General features: G+C 41.3%; 6 protein-coding genes across 8 annotated transcripts in view; 1 reads left to right on the forward strand and 5 right to left on the reverse strand.

Annotated features, from left to right (window-relative positions):
- The window catches only part of LOC143216224 (headcase protein-like), a 207,044-nt gene that overhangs the window by 82,338 nt on the left and 104,233 nt on the right, over nt 1–20,473 (forward strand). The gene's annotated exons all lie outside the window — the stretch shown is intronic.
- LOC143216226 (chymotrypsin inhibitor Ani s 6-like) lies at nt 2,909–4,393 on the reverse strand. Of its 2 annotated transcripts, XM_076439093.1 has the most exons (3): nt 4,251–4,393; nt 4,027–4,136; nt 2,909–3,106 (listed from the first exon to the last, which is right to left on the reverse strand). In XM_076439093.1, exons 1-3 carry the CDS (start codon nt 4,300–4,302, stop codon nt 2,990–2,992), a joined length of 279 nt encoding a protein of 92 aa, XP_076295208.1. In that variant the 5' UTR covers nt 4,303–4,393; the 3' UTR covers nt 2,909–2,989. The 2 variants fall into 2 exon arrangements, with proteins under 2 accessions (XP_076295208.1, XP_076295207.1); XM_076439092.1 differs by having other exon boundaries at nt 4,027–4,302.
- LOC143216231 (chymotrypsin inhibitor-like) lies at nt 7,111–7,678 on the reverse strand. The gene is made up of 3 exons (XM_076439097.1): nt 7,527–7,678; nt 7,331–7,446; nt 7,111–7,256 (listed from the first exon to the last, which is right to left on the reverse strand). The coding sequence occupies exons 1-3, from the start codon at nt 7,576–7,578 to the stop codon at nt 7,155–7,157; spliced, it is 270 nt and encodes an 89-aa protein (XP_076295212.1). The 5' UTR covers nt 7,579–7,678; the 3' UTR covers nt 7,111–7,154.
- On the reverse strand, nt 9,273–9,836 carry LOC143216230 (chymotrypsin inhibitor-like). Its single transcript, XM_076439096.1, has 3 exons — nt 9,689–9,836; nt 9,493–9,608; nt 9,273–9,418 (listed from the first exon to the last, which is right to left on the reverse strand). Exons 1-3 carry the CDS (start codon nt 9,738–9,740, stop codon nt 9,317–9,319), a joined length of 270 nt encoding a protein of 89 aa, XP_076295211.1. The 5' UTR covers nt 9,741–9,836; the 3' UTR covers nt 9,273–9,316.
- Nucleotides 10,620–13,036, reverse strand: LOC143216228 (cysteine-rich venom protein 6-like). 2 transcript variants are annotated; one of them, XR_013010528.1, is made up of 5 exons: nt 12,877–13,036; nt 12,695–12,810; nt 11,137–12,612; nt 10,946–11,070; nt 10,620–10,860 (listed from the first exon to the last, which is right to left on the reverse strand). XR_013010528.1 is itself a non-coding variant. In XM_076439095.1 (3 exons), the coding sequence occupies exons 1-3, from the start codon at nt 11,189–11,191 to the stop codon at nt 10,753–10,755; spliced, it is 288 nt and encodes a 95-aa protein (XP_076295210.1). In that variant the 5' UTR covers nt 11,192–11,297; the 3' UTR covers nt 10,620–10,752. The 2 variants fall into 2 exon arrangements, 1 of the variants encoding a protein (XP_076295210.1); XM_076439095.1 differs by lacking the exons at nt 12,695–12,810; nt 12,877–13,036 and having other exon boundaries at nt 11,137–11,297.
- LOC143216225 (uncharacterized) lies at nt 14,301–15,836 on the reverse strand. The gene is made up of 3 exons (XM_076439091.1): nt 15,724–15,836; nt 15,351–15,574; nt 14,301–15,072 (listed from the first exon to the last, which is right to left on the reverse strand). The coding sequence occupies exons 1-3, from the start codon at nt 15,770–15,772 to the stop codon at nt 14,914–14,916; spliced, it is 432 nt and encodes a 143-aa protein (XP_076295206.1). The 5' UTR covers nt 15,773–15,836; the 3' UTR covers nt 14,301–14,913.

A 20,473-nucleotide genomic window follows, 5' to 3' on the forward strand; every position in this document is an offset into this window, starting at 1 on the left:
TTGGCCGGCGTTTCACACCCGACCGGACGAAGCGTTGAACGGATCGATCGTCGCCGCTCGAATTGTTACATCGTTCGACGAATTTCAAAATAAACCGTACAAGAATCACAACGGGAAAACGAAGATATAAAAATCGTTGGGTGAAGAAGAGCAAGAGGGGGACAGCTAGTGGCGAGGCGATCGGCTTTCCCCCGGCGTTTCTGCTCTTGGTTATCGAGCGGGGGTGGAGAGGAGGAGTCGCGTTCGAAAACGCACGAATTTAATGTAGCATGACAGAAATATTGCTAGCCGTTCTTTGTGCCTGTGCCGGCCGTGTGTGCCCGAAACTTCCTCCTCCTCGTATTCTTTTTCGCGAATCGGCCGCGCACTCCGTCCCCATCTTTTTTCCCTTTCCAGCCCGTTAACCATAACTCGGCGGCTCGCAAAAACACGAGATTTAAATAACAATTTAATATCGATGCCGGGGGCCTTGGCGTCGTCGCCAGTCGTTTCTCCTTCTACCACGGACGAGAATTATTGCCGGACCTGGCGAAACTCGGCTGCAAAAAACCACGCGGACGTCGACGGCGCGGCGCTCCAGGGCCGGAATGTCCGTTGAGAAATCGATTTTTAATTATGCACCGCTGCTGGCTAGAAACCCGTCTTTTCTCGAATTCGGGACGTCGAACCTAATCTCGAGATGAAGAAACCGCTAACATATCCTAGTCAGATGTGCTGGGAATAGGCTGTGGATAATTATTCTAACCGTGTCCCGTTTTTCCCCGTTCGAAAAAATTAATCGCTAATGAACACGCGTGAGAATCGCTTCTCGATCTTCGGACCTTTATTACTAGACTGCGGATTTTATGCTTTTATGGAAAAAATGGGTAAACACCATTTAAAGCAGAGGGCATACTAAAAAGATTTAAAGACATCAGCGTATTGGTTTCAGTTTAATTAGATAATTAAACGAAGAAAGAAATGTTTATTTCGCTCGTGTGTCTTGCAATCAATGCAAACCATTTTTATTTTGCATGAAGATCCGCGGTCTATTTATTACACTAGATTCATTTTCAACATAATCGAACCCTGCTAAAGGAAATTTATTCCATTATTTTCCATAAATGAATTTTTACAATTCCAATCATTGTGAAATATAAAACCGTGGCAGGTTTAATTCTGCTCATCCCGCTTTCACATTTAAAATCGCCAAGGTGCTCGATGCCGAAGACGAGACGTTTTACTTATCAGATCTTGCTGGAGAATTTAAAAGCGCGCGACAGTTTGATTATCGCAAGATAATCGCGTCGAGACGTTCAACGGAAATCGCTGAAATGGCGGAACCGCGGATCTACATTCGTCGCGAATCTCTTTCTTTCTGTAGAGTTGGGGAAAAGTGGGTGGAAACATCCCCCGGAGGCTTCCTCGCGGGAAAAAAGACCCGTTCTAGTCTCTTGAAGTACCATTGCGTCAGAGTGTTCTCCTCTTCTAGATTTATCTTACTCGAGCCGCGTGGAGAGCACGGAAACGTGAAGAACTGCGCGATTCCGTGTTAATTCCGCTTTCGAGAGTACAGTTGGATTTGATTGCCCTGTGGGACACTGGCGTGGCTCCAGGGAGGTCCTGGGCTACGAAGCCACACCCCAAAGATTGCTTCTTAAATAGTGTTTCAAATTTAAATTGAACGTAGACAAAATATGAACTGAAAGTAAAAGTGTTGCTCTCGGGGTCAGTCCAGTGCGCTCCAAAGAGAAGATAGGTCATCGTCCAAGAGAAGAATGTCCGAAGCGTTCGGGAGAGACAGCTTGGAGCCTGGGCGCCACAAAAGACGCGTTTTCTAAGCTCGTTTTCAAGAAACGGTAGGAAGCAGGTTTTTCATCTGGCGGCGTGCGAACCGGCGCGTCGTGCGCTCGTTTTTGCGAAGAACCGGACGAAAATCGCTTGGGAAAAGAACGAACGGGGGGATGGGTGGTGGTCTGTTAATGCCTCGCGGCAGAATTCGCAAAACGCTCGGCCAGCAGCTGCTCCTGACGTCCTTCTTACGTTACACCGGCTATTTTCTCCTCTTCTCTGGTCCCCGGTCGTCCTCTTTCTTCCTCCGTTTCAGCCGTCGCTAGCCCATTTCTGCGTCTCGAAAATCTGCACGCTACGTTTCCGGCGTCTTCGGGATTATTCGTTCACAAAGGAGACAATGCGGCCGAAAAATAAACGCTCGGCCCACCGGATACTGGGCAGAAGTTCGTCTCAATCACCTATCTTTCAATGATGGAACCTTTTCTTCGCATTGCTCGACTGATTTCTGCGATTTACCTGCTCGTAATGTTGGAAATGCTTGTTCAAGCTTCCAGCTGTCAATGATGATAAATGCAAATAATTATTAAACAAACTCTTAGCTTAATTGGAGGCTTATACCTGAAAGGAGAAACCCCTAATCAAGAGACGTCGAGTGTTGCGACGGCCACAATGGCAACCCCCTCCCATTGTCATGAATCCGGGTGACCTTTTGTTTCCCGTTTCGTCGCTTCCTTTGAGGCAGTGTCGGAACTACGTGTATAAGATTTCAGGTCAGTGGCTTTGGAGTCACTTCCCAAGAACGGAAAAGAGGGGCGGGGTTTCCGAAACGGTCAATGATTGAAGTTGGTGTCAGTTTTTCAAGGCAGTTGTGCTGTCACGAGGAGTTGAAACGAGGGTCGACGTTTCATGCGCACTTTGAACCACCTAATCAGACCTGACACGATCTGCTGACGCGCAAACAATGCCCCGTGCCCCTTCTTTAACTAACAACTGTTTAGGAATGAGAATTATCTCCCATAAACCATCCTCAGTATTAGAAAAATGGTTCACCTTTGCAATATTGAGCGTACAGATTCATCCGCAGGACCTTATTCTACAATTTATTATTATTTTTAAACAGCATTGTGACTGAAAATACTATGCAGAAATTATCTTATTTATTGTCAATAAGTCATGTCTTACACCGTTGTCTCTACATTTAATTTCGAAGATTACTTCAAAGATAAGTGAGGGATCCCGTACAGTTTGTTACCCAAATACAATGGTCATTGTTATCTCTAGCGTGGCCATCTTTGCATCTGCAGCCCGATACGATGTCTGCACAGTGTTCCAACTGCGCAAACGTGCGATTGTTTAATTCAAGAAATTTATTGATAATTCAAGTAAAAGTTTCAGAAAGATACAGGGTGTTCGATTACAGGTGGGAGAAAATTTAAGGGGTGGTTCTCGACGATAATATAAGGCGAAAATGAAGAATAAAAAAAATTGCGATTTCGGCTTCGTTATTTAGTTATTAACAATTAAAAATCCGCCTAAAATGCGGCAACGCGACCAACAGAGGTACATATACGTTGCGTACGTCATAGAGACGCGCGACAGTCACGTATCAAGTGACAGACGCATGCATACTGCATACCTTGATTCTCATTTGGGGCCCAGCGAGGTGAAAATGTTTAATAAATCACTGATAGTTTATTTTTCGTGTGCGAAAGTCAAATTGGCGTGCATCAAACGTGAATTAGTTGTGTGTGATTCCGGTACGCATGTATCTTTTTGTATGGATACTTGCACTTGTGAGGATTTTATTCAACATTTATGGACACAATGGATACCATTTTATAGTGATCTCGAGTAAACTACTCTTGTGAGAATAATTTAAAAGTGAAAGGGCATTATTTACCCGTTCTACTCGATAATTCCATAGGGCGGATATTAGAAATGCCCTTGTGGATTTTAACGAGTAGGTAGGTTCAATGTCGTCCAACGATTTATTAAACATTTTCACCTCGCTGGGGCTGCAAATGTGACTGTCGCGCGCCTCTATGACGTACGCAACGTACACCTCTGTTGGTCGCGTTGCCGCATTTTAGGCGGATTTTTAATTGTTAATAACTAAATAACGAAGCCAAAATCGCAATTTTATGATTCTTCATTTTCGTATTACTTTATCGTCGAGAACCACCCCTTAAATTTTCTCCCACCTGTAGCCGAGCACCCTGTATATTGAGAAGTGAAAGATATTTCTGTACTCACGATGTACGAGCAGGCAGAGGGCAGAGTCGGGAAAGTGCATGATGGTTCGCATTCTCTTCCGCAGTCGTTCCATTCCTCATTCTCGGGGCACGAGTTCGATTGGGGGGCAGCTTCAAAAGATACGAAAATTAAAGTTTGCAAAATCCGTAATATGAAAATATTATGTTTCGGAAACGTTACGAAAAATGAAGTTTCTCGAAAGGTCGTATTAAATATATATTTACCCTTGATGTACACCACAGCCAACAGCATTACAGCAACGAGGTATCGGAACATTTTGAATGCGGTTGCACTTGTCGCTTCAACTTTGTCTTTGATGCTTCAACTGCGTCTTTAAGGCCTAACCTATGTGCAACTGACTCTTATAGGCTCCGTCTTTTATGCTAATTTAAACGACACGTACGTTCCCAGCGCCAATTTATCACAAAACAATGCAAATAGAACTTCCGCTTAATAATTTACATATTTTATCGGCAGGCCATCAATTTGCCAACATTATGGCCAACTAGTTTACCGTCGATTCCCCAGTAATTGAATTACCAGCATATGCAAGGATTACAAATTTATTGTCCTTTACAGAAATATATTGTTTCTACATCGCAAGTTTATTGTATATCATAGCCTGTCAGGATTTTTGATGATCAGCATTTTTCGCATTTGCCAAAAACGTTTATTCCGTATCCCTTCTTGCAGCCGCAGGCTCCCCTCGACTCGTATGGATGGCAAACCTGAATCAAGTTGAATCATCAAATTATTAGATGTATAAACTAATTCGCACACTCTCTGCGACTCAGTAAAATAAATCTCCGTACACCCTTTAAAACAGAATAACTTTTTTATAATTATACCAAATGACCTGATGTTTTGTAATTAGAAGCAATTAGAAGCATTGGTTTATTGAATGATGTGCAAAAAATATTTTATAAAAATTACAATTTACAAGGTTATATGCAAAAATAGAAAAAGCACTATTTGAAACTTTTTTATTTGGGCCCTTAATAAAAATTTAAAATACATGTTTTGTAGATCTATAGTAGTTAAACACCTGCTAAAAATTTCATCGAAATCGATTGACATACACACGAGCTACAAGCGTTTAAAAATGGTGAAACTTTTACATAATTAGTTTCTGCTTAAAATCCACAGAATCGTACATCTTTCGACGGCGTGTCGTTTTTTCCTGCGTCAACCAATTTCGATGAAATTTTCAGCATGTGTATAACTAACATAGATCTACAAAACATGTTTTAAATTTTCATTGGGGACCCAAATAAAATAGTTTTAAAAATGCTGTTTTATTTTTGCATGTAACCTGATCAATTGTAATTTTTGGACAATCTCTTTTGCACATACAAAATAATCAGATCGTTTGGTACAATAATAAAAAGTTATTCTGTTTTAAAGGCTGTACGTAGACTTATTTTATTGAGTGTAGCTTCATAAATTTGTGTTTATTTGCAAAATCTGCCAAATTAACACCGCCATTCGAAGAAATTGTAATTTATAAAAATTCAGCATTATGGCACAATCGCTAGATGGCCCTACTTTTGCTTTTTCAAGGCGTAATTTGCATTATTCGGCAAACTGTAGCGGAGCGGAGCCGCGAGAAGTAATGTGACAGGCGGCAGTGCTGCCGCCTATCTTTGCTGTCACCTATTGTGCCACATGCTATCGAATAATGCAAATTACACCTTGAAAACGCAAAAGTAGGCCACCTTGGGTATCGTCCCCGCAAGTGGCGCATCCAGGATGTAATCTGAGGGGGGGGGGGGGTGAGAAGAACCCAGCCCTAGGTTTTACGTGATGACCTTTTTTGTAACCAAAATATCTGTCAACGGTACCAGGGCTATTCTGCGATTTTAATTTTGGAAGCTAAACATATTTTTTCTTGGGGGGGGGGGGACTTGGTCACCGCTAGATTCAACTTTTATCAGATCAAGCACATTATTTCTCAGTTGTCGAGTGAAATAGCATAAAATTAATGACGAATTGATACAGGTTGCAGAAACGTGTAGGAATAGTGATCATTAGACTGATTCTTATGCAAAATTTTCTTCACCAAGTGACTCACAAATAAATTCTTCCAACTAGAACTCATCTACACCTGCAATCGAACGAAAGCACTCACGTTGTAATTCAACATTTGTTTCTTCCTTTAATAAGTTCAATGAGTCGACGATCCATATTAGTTCTGTTCCTTTCGTCTAATCATTTTACTATTTCACATTTCATTTACTTTGCATTGAAAGAAATACAATTAGTTGCAAGCGACACTTACGGGTCGGCAAACTGGATAATGTCCCAGTTTCTGCATCGAACAAGGTAATTCGCACGCGATTCCACATGGCATCCAAACTCCATTATCTCCACAGTCAGGCGGTATTTTCGTCGTGATGCTGGCGCCTTCGATCCAGAAAACGAAAGTTTGCGATAAGAAAATTCGGAGAAATTCATTGAAAACGGTACAATAATGGCATTTACATTCAGCGTGCACTGTCAGCAACACTAGCAGCAAGACGTATCGAATCATCTTCGACCAATGAGGCTATCAAACACTCACTACCAAACACTGTGGCTTCAGCTCAGTCTTTGATGCCACGCTCGAAGCCAACCATGTTTTTGTACCCCTACTTCTCATTCCATTAAATCCTTGAGGCGTCAGGAAAATTAAATATTAAATTATATATCTAAACTTGTCTTGGCTTTCGTCCTTGCAGATAATGCTATCTCTAGAATATACTCCCGTATGTGTATCAGAATTGAAGATTTATGAATCTATGCAAATAGCTTTTATTTCGAAATGCATGTTTAATGCAAATTATATACTAAGTTGGAGGACATTCTTGGTCGCATCTATTGTATAGAAATTGTTGCGTCTATAGAGGATTCACTGTACTTCTAATACAGACTACATTGTTTATTATCTAAACAGACGGTCATTTTCTTCTTTGATATTTTTTAAAATATTCCTTCGCAGTTTTGCAATTCAACAAAGTCTATACAGCTGATTGACAAGTAGCATATCAACAAATGCAGTTCTAAAGTGTTGTATTGGAGGGGTGGGTAAAGGAACGTAGTCGAAGATGAATGCTCAAATTATATTTTTATTGCCTCGAATAAATTATTTCTCAAACATGACAATCTTTCTCCAGGATGCATTTGCGACTTCCCACGGAGTCCCTCACGTATCCTGAATTGCATCTGCAGCCGGCGGTGAATTTCGTGCACTCCTGGAACAAAGCCAAGAATTAAAGATTCGATTACAAAAATTGTCAATCGGGTGCGAATTTGATTAAATACTCACGATACGTGGGCACAACCGTACGTTCGGGTGTGGTATATCGCAGGTCGGTGCGCATAATTCACCACATAAATTCCATTCCGCGTTCTCTGGACATTCAGGCCCCACTACCTCAGCAGCTTGGATAATCGAGGAAAGAAAATTGAATTTTTTCGGCGAGACAGGCTAAATCGTTTCGAATAACTTTTGAGGTACTTACATGCAACGTAGAGTGCAGCCAGGAGCAGTAATATCTCGAATTTCCCCTGCATTTTGAACTTCGTGGATTATTTCGCCTAGCATCAGCTGACACTTCGACTCTACCTGCGTGTCTAAACGTCCGGATATTTATACTCCACGTTTTGTGCGATAAACTATTTCACTGTGTTTGTCTCGTCTTAGCTGATAACGCTATCTTCTGAAGAAGTATAATAACTGTAATTCTATTTCAAAATTTACGGTGCGTTTAGGTGTGGTTAGAACGCTTCACGAGGCTAAAACGGCTAATCACTAGTATTTATATAATTTCTAGTATTTATATAATTAGCAATTTGCTGGTAACAGATGTCCGCAGCTTGAAAAGTTTAATCTTTTCGAGGAAAATTGGACACTTGTTATTTCTCTAATTCGACCGATCTTTAATGTCGATTACTGTGGATGTATGCATTTGTTGCAATATTCGTTGATTTATTGAATCAAGGATGTAATGAAGGAGTATTGCGCAGGGACTTATACCGGTACGTAAAATACCGGTATGATACCGGTATATTTCGGTTATTTCTTCCTAACCGTTATAGAACCGAAATATCAGAATACCGGTATGACGTCATGAACGGCAGGAGATACGCGCGAGTCGAAAAGTGGGGATCGGGCGAAGCATGCGGAATATCCCACTTGCCCCATTTCTCCTTCCCCAACAAACCGAAAAATACCGGTATTTCATATCGGTTATCGGTATTTTACGTATCGGTATTGTATGTACCGGTATGAATCCCTGAATGCAACCATACCGGTATATGAAAATACCGGTATTCTGATATTTCGGTTCTATAACGGTTAGGAAGAAATAACCGAAATATACCGGTATCATACCGGTATTTTACGTACCGGTATAAGTCCCTGGTTCAAACTACTAAATAGAATCGCAAACGCAAACTATAATTTCATTAACACATTATCCTCTACACTAAAGTTCATTCTGCATCCGTTCAATCTATAAATCTTTCTCTCAGGCAAACTGGTTTGCGTCAGCAATCGATTGCACGGATAAAATAATTTCATTGAGAGAAAAACTGGAATTTTGCAGTGTAGGAGAGTGCAAAACATTTTTCGAAGCGGTTAAAATAGCTAATAGAGTAAATCCTCTATAGACGCGACAGCCTCCGGGGGATTCGGTCGCATCTATCGTATAGGGTAGCTATTTTTATCTCCGAAGACCGAGCCGAAACGTTCATCGTCAATTAAACCACTAAATACAGTTGAAATTATATCGTGTTTGGTATCATTTTGCATTAGAAAAATGCCACGAATATGCTGGTGAAAGTTCCATAAAAAAATAATGAAAAGTAAAGAAGATTAAATATTGGTGTTTTATTGTGATGACGCACGGGCGTTTGAACTGTGCCGGCGACTGCGACTCTCCGCGTCGCGTTGGTAGTGGTTCACGTGGATATACCGAGCCGAGATCAGATTTCTAAGTTGGGGGGGGGGGGGATATTCTTGGTCGCATCTATCGTATAGAAATTGTTGCGTCTATAGAGGATTCACTGTACTTCTAATACAGACTACATTGTTTATTATCTAAGCAGACGGTCATTTTCTCTCTCTTCTTTGATATATTTGAAAATATTCCTTCGCAGTTTTGCAATTCAACAAAGTCTATGCAGCTGGTTGACAAGTAGCATATCAACAAATGCAGTTCTAAAGTGTTGTATTGGAGGGGTGGGTAAAGGAACGTAGTCGAAGGTGAATGCTCAAATTATATTTTTATTGCCTCGAATAAATTATTTCTCAAACATGACAATCTTTCTCCAGGATGCATTTGCCACTTCCCTCGGAGTCCCTCACGTATCCTTTATTGCATCTGCAGCCGGCGGTGAATTTCGTGCACACCTGGAATAAAGCCAAGAATTAAAGATTCGATTACAAAAATTGTCAATCGGGTGCGAATTTGATTAAACACTCACGATATGTGGGCACAACCGTGTGTTCGGGTGTGGCAAATCGCAGGTCGGCGCGCATAATTCACCACATAAATTCCATTCCGCGTTCTCTGGACATTCAGGCCCCACTACCTCAGCAGCTTGGATAATCGAGGAAAGAAAATTGAATTTTTTCGGCGAGACAGGCTAAATCGTTTCGAATAACTTTTGAGGTACTTACATGCAACGTAGAGTGCAGCCAGGAGCAGTAATATCTCGAATTTCCCCTGCATTTTGAACTTCGTGGATTGTTTCGCCTAGCATCAGCTGACACTTCGACTCTACCTGCGTGTCTAAACGTGCGGATATTTATACTCCACGTTTTGTGCGATAAACTATTTCACTGTGTTTGTCTCATCTTAGCTGATAACGCTATCTTCTGAAGAAGTATAATAACTGTAATTATATTTCAAAATTTACGGTGGAAGTTCGCACGTGGTTAGAACGCTTCATGAGGCTAAAACGGCTAATCACTAGTAACTAATTAGCAATTTGCTGGTAACAGATGCCCGCAGCTTGAAAAGTTTAATCTTTTCGAGGAAAATTGGACTCTTGTTATTTCTTTAATTCGACCGATCATTAATGTCGATTACTGTGGATTTATGCATTTGTTGCAATATTCGTTGATTTACTGAATCAAGGATATTGTAATGAAGGAGTATTGCGAGTCTGAATTTGTTTGTCGGCGTCTTCAAAAGTCGAACGCATAATTACGATACACTCTTGTCTACCACGGATACATAAACAGACGACTTCTAAATATTCGTCGGAGAAGTTCGCAAAAACAAATGACTCATGCTGGTCAAACTATTAAATAGAATTGCAGACGCAAACTATAACATTATCGCCACATTATCCTCTACACTAAAGTTCATTCTGCATCAGTTCAATCTATAAATCTTTCTCTCAGGCAAACTGGTTTGCGTCTGAGATCGATTGCGCGGCTAATATAATTTCATTGAGAGAAAAACAGGAATGTTGCAGTATAGGAGAGTGCAAAACATTTTTCGAAGCGGTTAAGATAGCTACTTACGAATTGCTACTAGCTACTGTAGATGTAAACTTTGTTGATGGATCATAATTTCGGGTGAAACAAAATGATTAAAGAAAAATAAGTTTGGACACTTTTTTATTAATTTCCTGCGCAATGTGTATACAAACGATTACGTGAACCTAAGTAATACCAAAACCACACCGAATTACCCATACCTACGCAGAATATATGCATATTAGGATTATTTCCCACTAATTATTAGGGCACTTTTCCGGTGGTATGCAGGGACTATTATATGTGTTGTTCCTCACGAAATTTGAATCACACGTGCAACCCCCTGTTATGGGTCGCCAGCACAACTGAAACAAGGCCACCAATGAAACCGTTTCATTCATAAAAACTGAGAAGAAATCTAGTACAGTGTGAAGTATTCTAGACACTCACATTGCTCTGGCAGAACCAATTATCGTTTATCGGGTCCGTATCAGCGCACGATGGTTCGCAAATTCTTCCGCATATGGAATACCTCTCGTTCGGCGGACAATTCCGCGCATTCGAGATTTCTGCAGCTTCAATTAAACAGCAGAAATAGAATTTTGCAATTCTTCATTACGATTGAATATATGAATACTTACACATAGCCCATACTACAGCCAACGTCATCAGTACTAGAAGATTGTAGCGGGACATGTTGATTTTTCTTATGGATAACTACTGCACGATTCGACTTTTGTCCTATGTCTTATGCGAAACGAACAAACGTTCCATACTCTTATAGTACTTTTTTACCATGTAAATGACATGTCAATCGCGAGTAGCCTCGTATGCCACAAATAGTATAAGGTCAGTTGTCCTTCACATATTATCGTAATCACAAACTTGAAAATTCTTGGAGAAACATCATTATCTTTCGTTGATAGTGTAATTATAGGGTGTGCAAGCTTTACAATCAATCGTGGTTGCTCTTGCTGTTAATGATAAAGTACCAAGATGGTATGTATTGCGAGTCTGAATTCGTTTGTCGGCGTCTTCAAAAGTCGAACGCATAATTGCGATACACTCTTGTCTACCACGGATACATAAACTGACGACTTCTAAATATTCATCGGAGAAGTTCGCAAAAACAAATGACTCATACTGTTCAAACTACTAAATAGAATCGCAAACGCAAACTATAATTTTATTAACACATTATCCTCTACACTAAAGTTCATTCTGCATCCGTTCAATCTATAAATCTTTCTCTCAGGCAAACTGGTTTGCGTCAGCAATCGATTGCACGGATAAAATAATTTCATTGAGAGAAAAACTGGAATTTTGCAGTGTAGGAGAGTGCAAAACATTTTTCGAAGCGGTTAAAATAGCTAATAGAGTAAATCCTCTATAGACGCGACAGCCTCCGGGGGATTCGGTCGCATCTATCCTATAGGGTAGCTATTTTTATCTCCGAAGACCGAGCCGAAACGTTCATCGTCAATTAAACCACTAAATACAGTTGAAATTATATCGTGTTTCGTATCATTTTGCATTAGAAAAATGCCATGAATATGCTGGTGAAAGTTGCATCAAAAAATAATGAAAAATAAAGAAGATTAAATATTGGTGTTTCATTGTGATGACGTACGGGCGTTTGAACTGTGCGGGCGACCGCGACTCTCCGCGTCGCGTTGGTAGTGGTTCACATGGATATACCGTACCGAGATCAGATTACTAAGTTGGGGGGGGGGGGGATATTCTTGGTCGCATCTATCGTATAGAAATTGTTGCGTCTATAGAGGATTTACTGTAACTTACTAATAGCTACTAGCTACTGTAGGTGAAAACTTTGTCAATGGGTGATAATTTCGGGTGAAACAAAATGATTAAAGAAAAATAAGTTTGGAAACTTTTTTATTAATTTCCCGCGCAATGCGTATACAAACGATTACGTGAACCTAAGTAATACCAAAACCACACCGAATTACCCATACTTACGCAGAATATATGCATATTAGGATTATTTCCCACTAATTATTAGGGCACTTTTCCGGTGGTATGCAGGGACCATTTGTGTTGTTTCTCACGAAACCAGCGTTGCACCTGCAACTCCCTCTTGCGAATTGATAGCACGGCTGAAACAAGGCCATCAATGAAACCGTTTCATTTCTAAAAACTTAGAAGAAATCTACATTATGAAATATTCTAGACACTCACGAGGAACCGGCAGACCCAATTCGTATTCGTATCAGCGCACGTTCGTTCGCAATTTTGTCCGCATATGGAATAATACTCGTTCGGCGGACAATTCTGCGCATTGGAGATTTCTGCAGCTTCAATTAAATAGCAGAAATAGAATTTTGCAATTCTTCATTACGATTGAATATATGAATACTTACACATAGCCCATACTACAGAGAACGCCATCAGTACTAGAAGATTGTAGCGGGACATGTTGATTTTTCTTATGGATAACTACTGCACAATTCGGCTTTTTTCCTATGTCTCATGCGAAACAAACACACGTTCCACACTTTTATAGCACTTTTTTATCATGTAAATAACATGTAAGTAACAATAGCCTCGTATGCCATGAATAGTAATGGTCAGTTGTCCTCGCATATATCATCGTAATGACAATGTTTGTCCATTCCATATGAAACTATGTCAACTGTTATCTCCTCAATGCTCTCGTGCTCTTGTTACCTGGGATTATACATACATAGAGCCTGGGACTCTACAATTCCTCAAGATCTCAAGAAGTTTTACAAATTTTATACCTTCTTCGATAGTCTTGGGTGAGGGGAGATCTGAGAGTGAGTCGTGAACTGTTGCTCAATATACAGGATGTCTCAAAATTCCTTCAACATCCGGAAATGGAAGGTTCCTGAGACCATTTCGAGCGACATTTGCCTTTGCAAAAATGGTGTCCGCGGCTTCGTTAAGGAGTTAGTAACGAAAAACACGGACCAATCAGAACGCGACCTAGACACGTACATTGAAACAATCATTCTTATGGCTTAAGAACATTCTCTCAGAAACATTTGAAATTCAATTAAATTATATTTTTAATATCAATAAATTGTTCCCTACATCAAACATTATCTCATATTATTAGCCAATATTATTGGAATCTGCAGGAAACACACTCATTATTGCCATTTAATAACCATTAGGTAACCGTCCTAGTATCTACTGCCTCCTGTGACTGTACTATGTATATAGCAGATCTGAAAAATCCGCAAATTGAATTATTAAATGAACGTTATACTGCAGAGCTATCAGCATCAACAGCACAAATTTCCAAAGATGTTGAGGATGCACATGTTGAGACTTTCTGATTCAACTTCAGTTCTGCTGTATATGGCGAAGTTACCGGACATCCTGACTTTTATAATCCCTATCTACTGCGGAAGTGCATGTATCATTAAATAAGTTCGTTCGGTTTTTGTGATTTATTCCACTCTAAAAAACCGAACGAACTTATTTGCCAACCCAATATTAACGTCAATATTTTTTCTATATAACCAACATAACCTTTCTATATAACCAATTGTTGTTGTTGTTGCTGTTAATGCTGAAATACCAAGATGGTAATGTTAACAAATTCTCGGTTGAAGATCAGTACTACACATCAAATTGAATTTTTGGATGATTGATTCGATTTTTATGGTCGATTTCCAGTGCAGTAATACAGGGGCATTAACACTTATTCTTTCATCATAGATACTGCAACCGCTATTTGCAAATTTAGGTACAGCTACTACAATACAATTTCAACGTTCAAGAATATAAAGATAAAATTATTTAAATCGTCCGCAGCAAATCATCGGTCAATTGGTGAAGACTAAATGTCGAAACGATGGCATCGCCGTTATTATTTCCTTGTATTTTCGGCTATCTGGTAGCATATTAATCAACAATCTACCAGTCACGATGTAGACGGGCAGAATGCCATTTTATCTTTTTCCTTAGTAATAATCGAGCCGTTGTATGCGGCAATTTAATTTACTTCCTCGAATATATTGAGGTTAATTTAAAATTCAATTCTACCGTATGTCAACCTTCGGGGGTTCACGTAAATGTTGAAAAATTACGTAAAAAAGCTTCAGCGCACGGCGATATCTTATCACCGACTGTAAATATGTGGAGTTGTTGCGATAATTGTCGGACGATTAACATAAATGTCGGAAATAAGCGTTCGCACTGTGTCAGTACTCCTACGACAACTCTACGAGCATGGTAACGTTAAATATCCCCGCGGTTCGCTTTTGTACGTTCATATATTATAGTTCGAGGTGCATCGAGGATCAAAACAGAACGGTGCACACGGTTGCATTCTTCGATCAATTTGTATTCGTTTGTTCGTATCGTTCAGAAGTGGCCAACAAACACGTCGAACCGGAATCGTATCGAACAATTTGCGAATCGAGTTTCTACGTGGACTCAGCTCTGTAATTTCTTCGAGGCTGAGTTTTTCTTCGAGCAATTGCATAATTGCATATATTGCAGTCTCGCGGTTTCACGCATTTGCCATTACGGTTCCTCACGTATCCCAACTTGCACCGGCAGCCGTCCCACTCTTTGTCGCAGACCTGAAATGGATTAAAGATCATTTTTTAAACCCTTAACTGGTGTACTGGGGTCTCTCGTGACCCCAACAAAATTTCTGTACACTATCTTTCGCTGCACAATCATTGCAAATGTCGAGTTTCCTTCACTTCGTTGGAACATTTTGATTCTTTAGTCTTATATTCTATACATTATATTTTTTCTCATATTTTTAATTCACGTTTGTTGAAATACACTTATTTCGTAATCTGAGCAGAAACAAAGTACCACTTAAGGGTTAGGTCTTGGATTGTAATTTTACCTTCACCACGCAGATGCCGCGCCTTCGGCAGGTGTTTTCGCAAGCTTTTCCGCATTTCGACCATTTCTCGTGGTCACCACACTCGTGGGTTGGGCGATAATGATGTTTGAATCCCTCGTCAGGATTCTCTGTTGAAGTTTCTCCCAGTGGCACCGTCTGCGAACTGTGCTTCATTATTTCATGATCCTCTGCAGAGTCGGTAGAATTCTTCGCTGCTGCGATCACTGTTGCATGTGAAATAAAAAACGAATATTTAGAAGTCGAACATCACTTTCCACAAATGCATCCTCGTAGTTTCAGTGATTGTAAAATGAAAGATCTGACCGAATTCTGTGAGGACTGTTTGAAACTCTTTTCGAATCTGAACACTCACAAGCAACAGCTAGAGAAATGATTAATCCAACAACGAAGAGTCGAGACATGATCGCAACCACTATCCCACCAAATCCACTTCCGATTTTGATGTTAATACTGCGATTGTCACCGGTTTTATACCTGGCGCAGGTGTGTTCGTACAACACGGCTGGATTGTGCTCTATTTCGAGCAGAGCTTATCGACTGCGCAAACATTCGACGCTCCTGTGAAATCCAGTATTCTAGTTTTTAATTCGACGATCGAAAATGATACAACGGAATTATGGCAAATTCTTTATCTTACGATAGCGACGTCGAAACCTGAGCAAACCAATGCACGTGTTATGTATTCTTTGTTCTAGAGATAAACGTGTTTTCGTGCGTAGTTTGCGCAAACACATCGCGGTTTTGTCGAAGAAATCGCTGGCACGTGGCTTTATCGAAGCAAACTATGTTTCCACGGAGCTTGATACTTTTTTCTCTCTCTCTCTCGAGATGAGAGACAATTAATTGTTTTTGAACGTGGAAATAAAAATCATCGAGTATGTCACCCACGCGACACCGAACGCGTTAACAAACGGGTATAAAGAGCGGGGCTCCATTGTGGATCAGTGAATTACTCCTCGCCGGAAGGGCTTGGAAACGCTTTACAACGGCCGGCGTGGTGACTAGTTTTAATGACGGCGCGGCGACGCGTTGCAAAACGAGCAACCTGGTCCGGGGCATCGATGACGATGTCCGTAAATCAATTTTACGATGACGGACGGGATCGCCGATTGAGGAATACGAGGGATTCGCTGCGAAATAAAACCGGTCCGAACCGTTTCAACGGCCGTTCGGCCTCCTTCCGCTGTCGAGGACCCGAACAGAGACTTGTCCCCGAGTCTTCTGCATCGTGTGCGAGTCGCGTGCGGCTCTCCCTCGTCTCTGCTTTCTCCATTTCATTTTGTACTGCCTCTGAAATACCGATTACGACCGGTACGGTTTTGAATATGTACGATATCATCCAGAACATTTTACCAAAATGATATAAACTTATAATAATCATATAAATTTTCATTTCCTAAAAATCGAATATGATTTCGACTAATTATTGCCTGTAATATGTGTTTTTTTTTGTATATCGAAAAATTGCACATAAATTAAGCATAACTAATCCCGACTTCAACCCACGCATTTTTTGAAACTGCCGGAATTTTGGTCTGCGCCACATTAAATCATTGAAGGAGACACAGGGATGATTATCACGCGAGTAAATCACGATCGAAGCGAGGTAGAGGGATCAAGGAACGGCGTGAATCACCGTCGACATCTGCTCGCCCATTAGCCACAGTCTCGGCAACAAATCCGTCTTGTACCGATAATCTCCGACAGTTTTCCGCTCAGAGAACACCCGTTCGTTTTCCTGCCGGTTTATTTTGGTCCCGGAGACAATCCAGTTTCTGCACAGCCGAATAGGCAAGAAACTATACCTACATATAGTCGGCCGTCGCACGTTTTCGTCTGGTTGCGTCGCCGAGTTGAAAAGTCTCGCGCGTTTGCAAGAATTTCCGGAGCAATTTATGGGACACGCAGCTCGTTTGCAAGCTGAACGGACAGAAAGAGCGAGCGGAGGAGCGGGATAGGAGAGAAACGGGACAAGCGCGAACGCGAGCTGTCGGAGCTGCGTGACAAATGGATCGAAATTGCCAATTATCTCGCGGGCCGATAAAACGCGCACGGGACGCGTTCCGCGAAACGAACCGTGAAGAATGGGCCACGCGTGATCCGCGAACACGCGCAACGCTGGCCCAGAATCGCAAAAAACGTCCGCGAAATTCATCTCTCCGTTGATTACACGTTACCGGACACCGGGATGCCTTTTTTCGTATTTCTGACAACGATAGACAGATGAAAGTTGAAATGGTGGAATGACTGAACCAATTTAAGGATACCGATACACCATGATCAATTTATTAAAATCATTAAAGAAACTAATTTTAATCAACTTCTTACAATCATTAACTACAAATGTCGAACACAACATCTGTACCGCATTCTGCGCCATCACTTTTTAGTCTCAGTCGAGTACAGTTAGGAGCAAAACTGATCACACACACTTTAAATCAGAATAACCTTTTTATGAACGGACCAAACGACTTGAATTTCTCTGTAGGGCTAGAAGAATTAGTTTAGTAAATGACGTCTAAAAAATATGTTGAAAAAGTCCATTTGGTCGGGGTTGTAAAAAACAGTACGTAGTAAAAGTTGATTTTTACAACTTTTCAAACTTTTTTAACTGTATAAATTTGCGGGCCCTTTTTGGCTGGCGCGTCAGGCGATTTTTCGCCTAAATTCGAACCAGTTCATGGAAACAGCTCGGTCTCTTTCGAGACGCGTGTTGCGCGATATCGTTCACGCGTGATCGGACCCGAGAAACGTTGTTGCTCGTAGGCGATCCACGGTTCCCCCCGACTGCTCGAGCGTGAAAAGTAAATCAACGCGGGCACCTAAGTTCCACGGCTATAGCGGCTCCAAGCTGTTCAATCCTTCCCTCCTCCTCCGCGTTCTCCTTCTTCGGAGGGGGCAGTCAAGCCATTATTATTACCATTAGCCACGTGGATCGGTCCCCGCGTGTTCTGCTTTGCAGCTTTTTCTCTCGGACGGTTCACGCACGATATCCTCCGCGCTTTCGACAAGATAGATAGATAGTTCGCTCGCGGACGAGCGTGTTACGGGATCAAGCCGTTTCCGGCGACTTTGTGCGTGGGATGCGACGCCATTTACGTTTTCCTTCGCGCTTCCGAGCCTTCTAGTGCGCTGCGAAACCGAGGTTTATTACATTTGTTCCGCAAAGAGCGTGTTCCTTCGGCACCTTTGTTCTGTTTCTCGGTGTCTTTAGCACATTTTAAACAATCATTAGGATTCACCAATAAATAATAAAGCAATTAGAATAATGCTCCCCAAAAAATTCAAGTTATTCGACTTAATCTTTAAAAAGTTCTGTCTTGAAGATGTCCGGTCAGATTAAGACTTGTAGTGCATACAAGTCTCCGATTTATAATATGTAGTACAGTAGAGTTTACTGTCTAACAGCCCGTGTTCTGCACGGACAGTGATCGCATACCGACATTATTTTTTTATGACTACGTCTACCGCGCCGACCGCGCCGAGAGTTCAAAAGAAAGCCGAACGCAGAGAAAGACAGCACGACAGTGGAGCGGGTAGGCACTAGACAGTGATCGCGTACCCGATCGCGGATAGTAAACGCGACTTTACTGTATAAGCACCAATGGATTTGTCAAAGCTAATAATTTATTTTGTTTTTTGTTGCAGGTAAGTTGATGGAAAGCAGCTCGGTGATTTAACTTGGCCGGCAACGGCTATCTGCTGGGGAAAACAATGTCTCCAGGTTCTCCGGTCGTATGGGGGCCAAGGTAGGAATTCCCGAGCCGTGACTTTTATCGGAAACACCATTCCCGTTCGCCTTAACGCCCCGTGGGGAGAGGGTGCCGTGATTTATACGAGGTTGATCGGCCGACCTAAGCCTCTCTCGTTAGAATCGATTGCGAGCGGGGTTGGGCTCTCTCTTTCTCTCTCCTTTGGTCCTTGGTCACGTCCCCCTGGAATTAGGTCGTCTCGACGTTTCGATCGGATTCCTGGAAACAATTCGGCCGACTGCGACACGGCCTCGAAACTCGCCGCGGACAAATTTGACGCGAGCAAATGGGACCTCGGAAGGGTCCGGCACTCAATTTATCGTTCTCGACCGTCTCGATAACTTTCGCTGCATAGGGTGAACACACGTGACCAATTTCAGATCGGGACACGAGATGCAACAATAAAAAAAGCTACCAAAGTGACATACAAAGTGTCCGATACCTTGTTGTATTTTAATACGAGACCGCGTACGAACTTTGCCACTAATGGAATATGTAGTAAGGCTGTCCATTTAATAACTAATCTCTCCATGCAAATTAGAATACTCGATGACCAGCGTTAACGGCACAATTGTTGGCCTAGCGAAGTTCATTGAGAGCCATGCGGTCGAGATAATGTAAATAGCCCCGGTGCTTGCGGAATCTTTATGCAAATGTCTGTTTTTACATCGAACTATCTCGAACCCGAGATTAAACAGAGCTTCATTTCCAGCATGACTCGTTTCAATTGTAAATAGCATAAAAAAGAATACGACTCTGTTCGAACGAATATTTTATTCTGGTTTTTATGATCTCCGCGAGCCGTAAATACGGCGTGTCCGCAGTTAAGTGTAAATTGGTTTCTATCTCTCGGAGTATTCTAGGCGTAAAAATGATATTTACATGATAGTCGCATATTGTGACACAGAGGAACGTCCTTATGGTATCAATTTCAACGGGGGAAAAAACTGTACTGCATTCATCAAAGACCGATTAAACGACGGGGCACAAACTTTCGATTTCCTCGAACCTTTGTTTGTAGTCCCAAAAGTTCCTTCCGGAATGTGCTCCTTTAATGTTGCTAAATAAATACAAACAATGCGATAATCTTTATGTTGATGTTTTAGTACTTCCTAACATGAATTTGCATTATGTGCATGAATCGAAAACCAACTTTTGGGACAACCTAATATTTATTTAGCAATATTAAAAGAATACATTCCGAAAGGAACTTTTGGGACAACCTAATACAAACAGAAATACTTATCCACCAAAAATCGAAGGTATAGGTGCTTAAAAAATTTCTAAAATTTCATGATCATTTGGTGGCACGTTCAAGAACTGATTCTGTAATTTTCGGGATGCAAAAGA

This window comes from Lasioglossum baleicum, chromosome 15 (assembly GCF_051020765.1).
Source record: "Lasioglossum baleicum chromosome 15, iyLasBale1, whole genome shotgun sequence".
Classification (NCBI taxonomy): domain Eukaryota; kingdom Metazoa; phylum Arthropoda; class Insecta; order Hymenoptera; family Halictidae; genus Lasioglossum; species Lasioglossum baleicum.

Coding starts and splice junctions, on each gene's coding strand:
- LOC143216226 (XM_076439092.1), bottom strand. CDS start 4,302: ATGTTCCGATACCTCGTTGCTGTAATGCTGTTGGCTGTGGTGTACATC. Junction 3,107..4,026: donor CCTCTGCCTGCTCGTACATC/GTGAGTACAGAA, acceptor ACGTTTGCGCAG/TTGGAACACTGTGCAGACAT.
- LOC143216231 (XM_076439097.1), bottom strand. CDS start 7,578: ATGCAGGGGAAATTCGAGATATTACTGCTCCTGGCTGCACTCTACGTT. Junction 7,447..7,526: donor GGCTGCACTCTACGTTGCAT/GTAAGTACCTCA, acceptor CGATTATCCAAG/CTGCTGAGGTAGTGGGGCCT. Junction 7,257..7,330: donor TACGGTTGTGCCCACGTATC/GTGAGTATTTAA, acceptor GCTTTGTTCCAG/GAGTGCACGAAATTCACCGC.
- LOC143216230 (XM_076439096.1), bottom strand. CDS start 9,740: ATGCAGGGGAAATTCGAGATATTACTGCTCCTGGCTGCACTCTACGTT. Junction 9,609..9,688: donor GGCTGCACTCTACGTTGCAT/GTAAGTACCTCA, acceptor CGATTATCCAAG/CTGCTGAGGTAGTGGGGCCT. Junction 9,419..9,492: donor CACGGTTGTGCCCACATATC/GTGAGTGTTTAA, acceptor GCTTTATTCCAG/GTGTGCACGAAATTCACCGC.
- LOC143216228 (XM_076439095.1), bottom strand. CDS start 11,191: ATGTCCCGCTACAATCTTCTAGTACTGATGACGTTGGCTGTAGTATGG. Junction 11,071..11,136: donor GGCTGTAGTATGGGCTATGT/GTAAGTATTCAT, acceptor GTTTAATTGAAG/CTGCAGAAATCTCGAATGCG. Junction 10,861..10,945: donor ATTGGTTCTGCCAGAGCAAT/GTGAGTGTCTAG, acceptor GCCTTGTTTCAG/TTGTGCTGGCGACCCATAAC.
- LOC143216225 (XM_076439091.1), bottom strand. CDS start 15,772: ATGTCTCGACTCTTCGTTGTTGGATTAATCATTTCTCTAGCTGTTGCT. Junction 15,575..15,723: donor CATTTCTCTAGCTGTTGCTT/GTGAGTGTTCAG, acceptor CACATGCAACAG/TGATCGCAGCAGCGAAGAAT. Junction 15,073..15,350: donor GCGGCATCTGCGTGGTGAAG/GTAAAATTACAA, acceptor AATCCATTTCAG/GTCTGCGACAAAGAGTGGGA.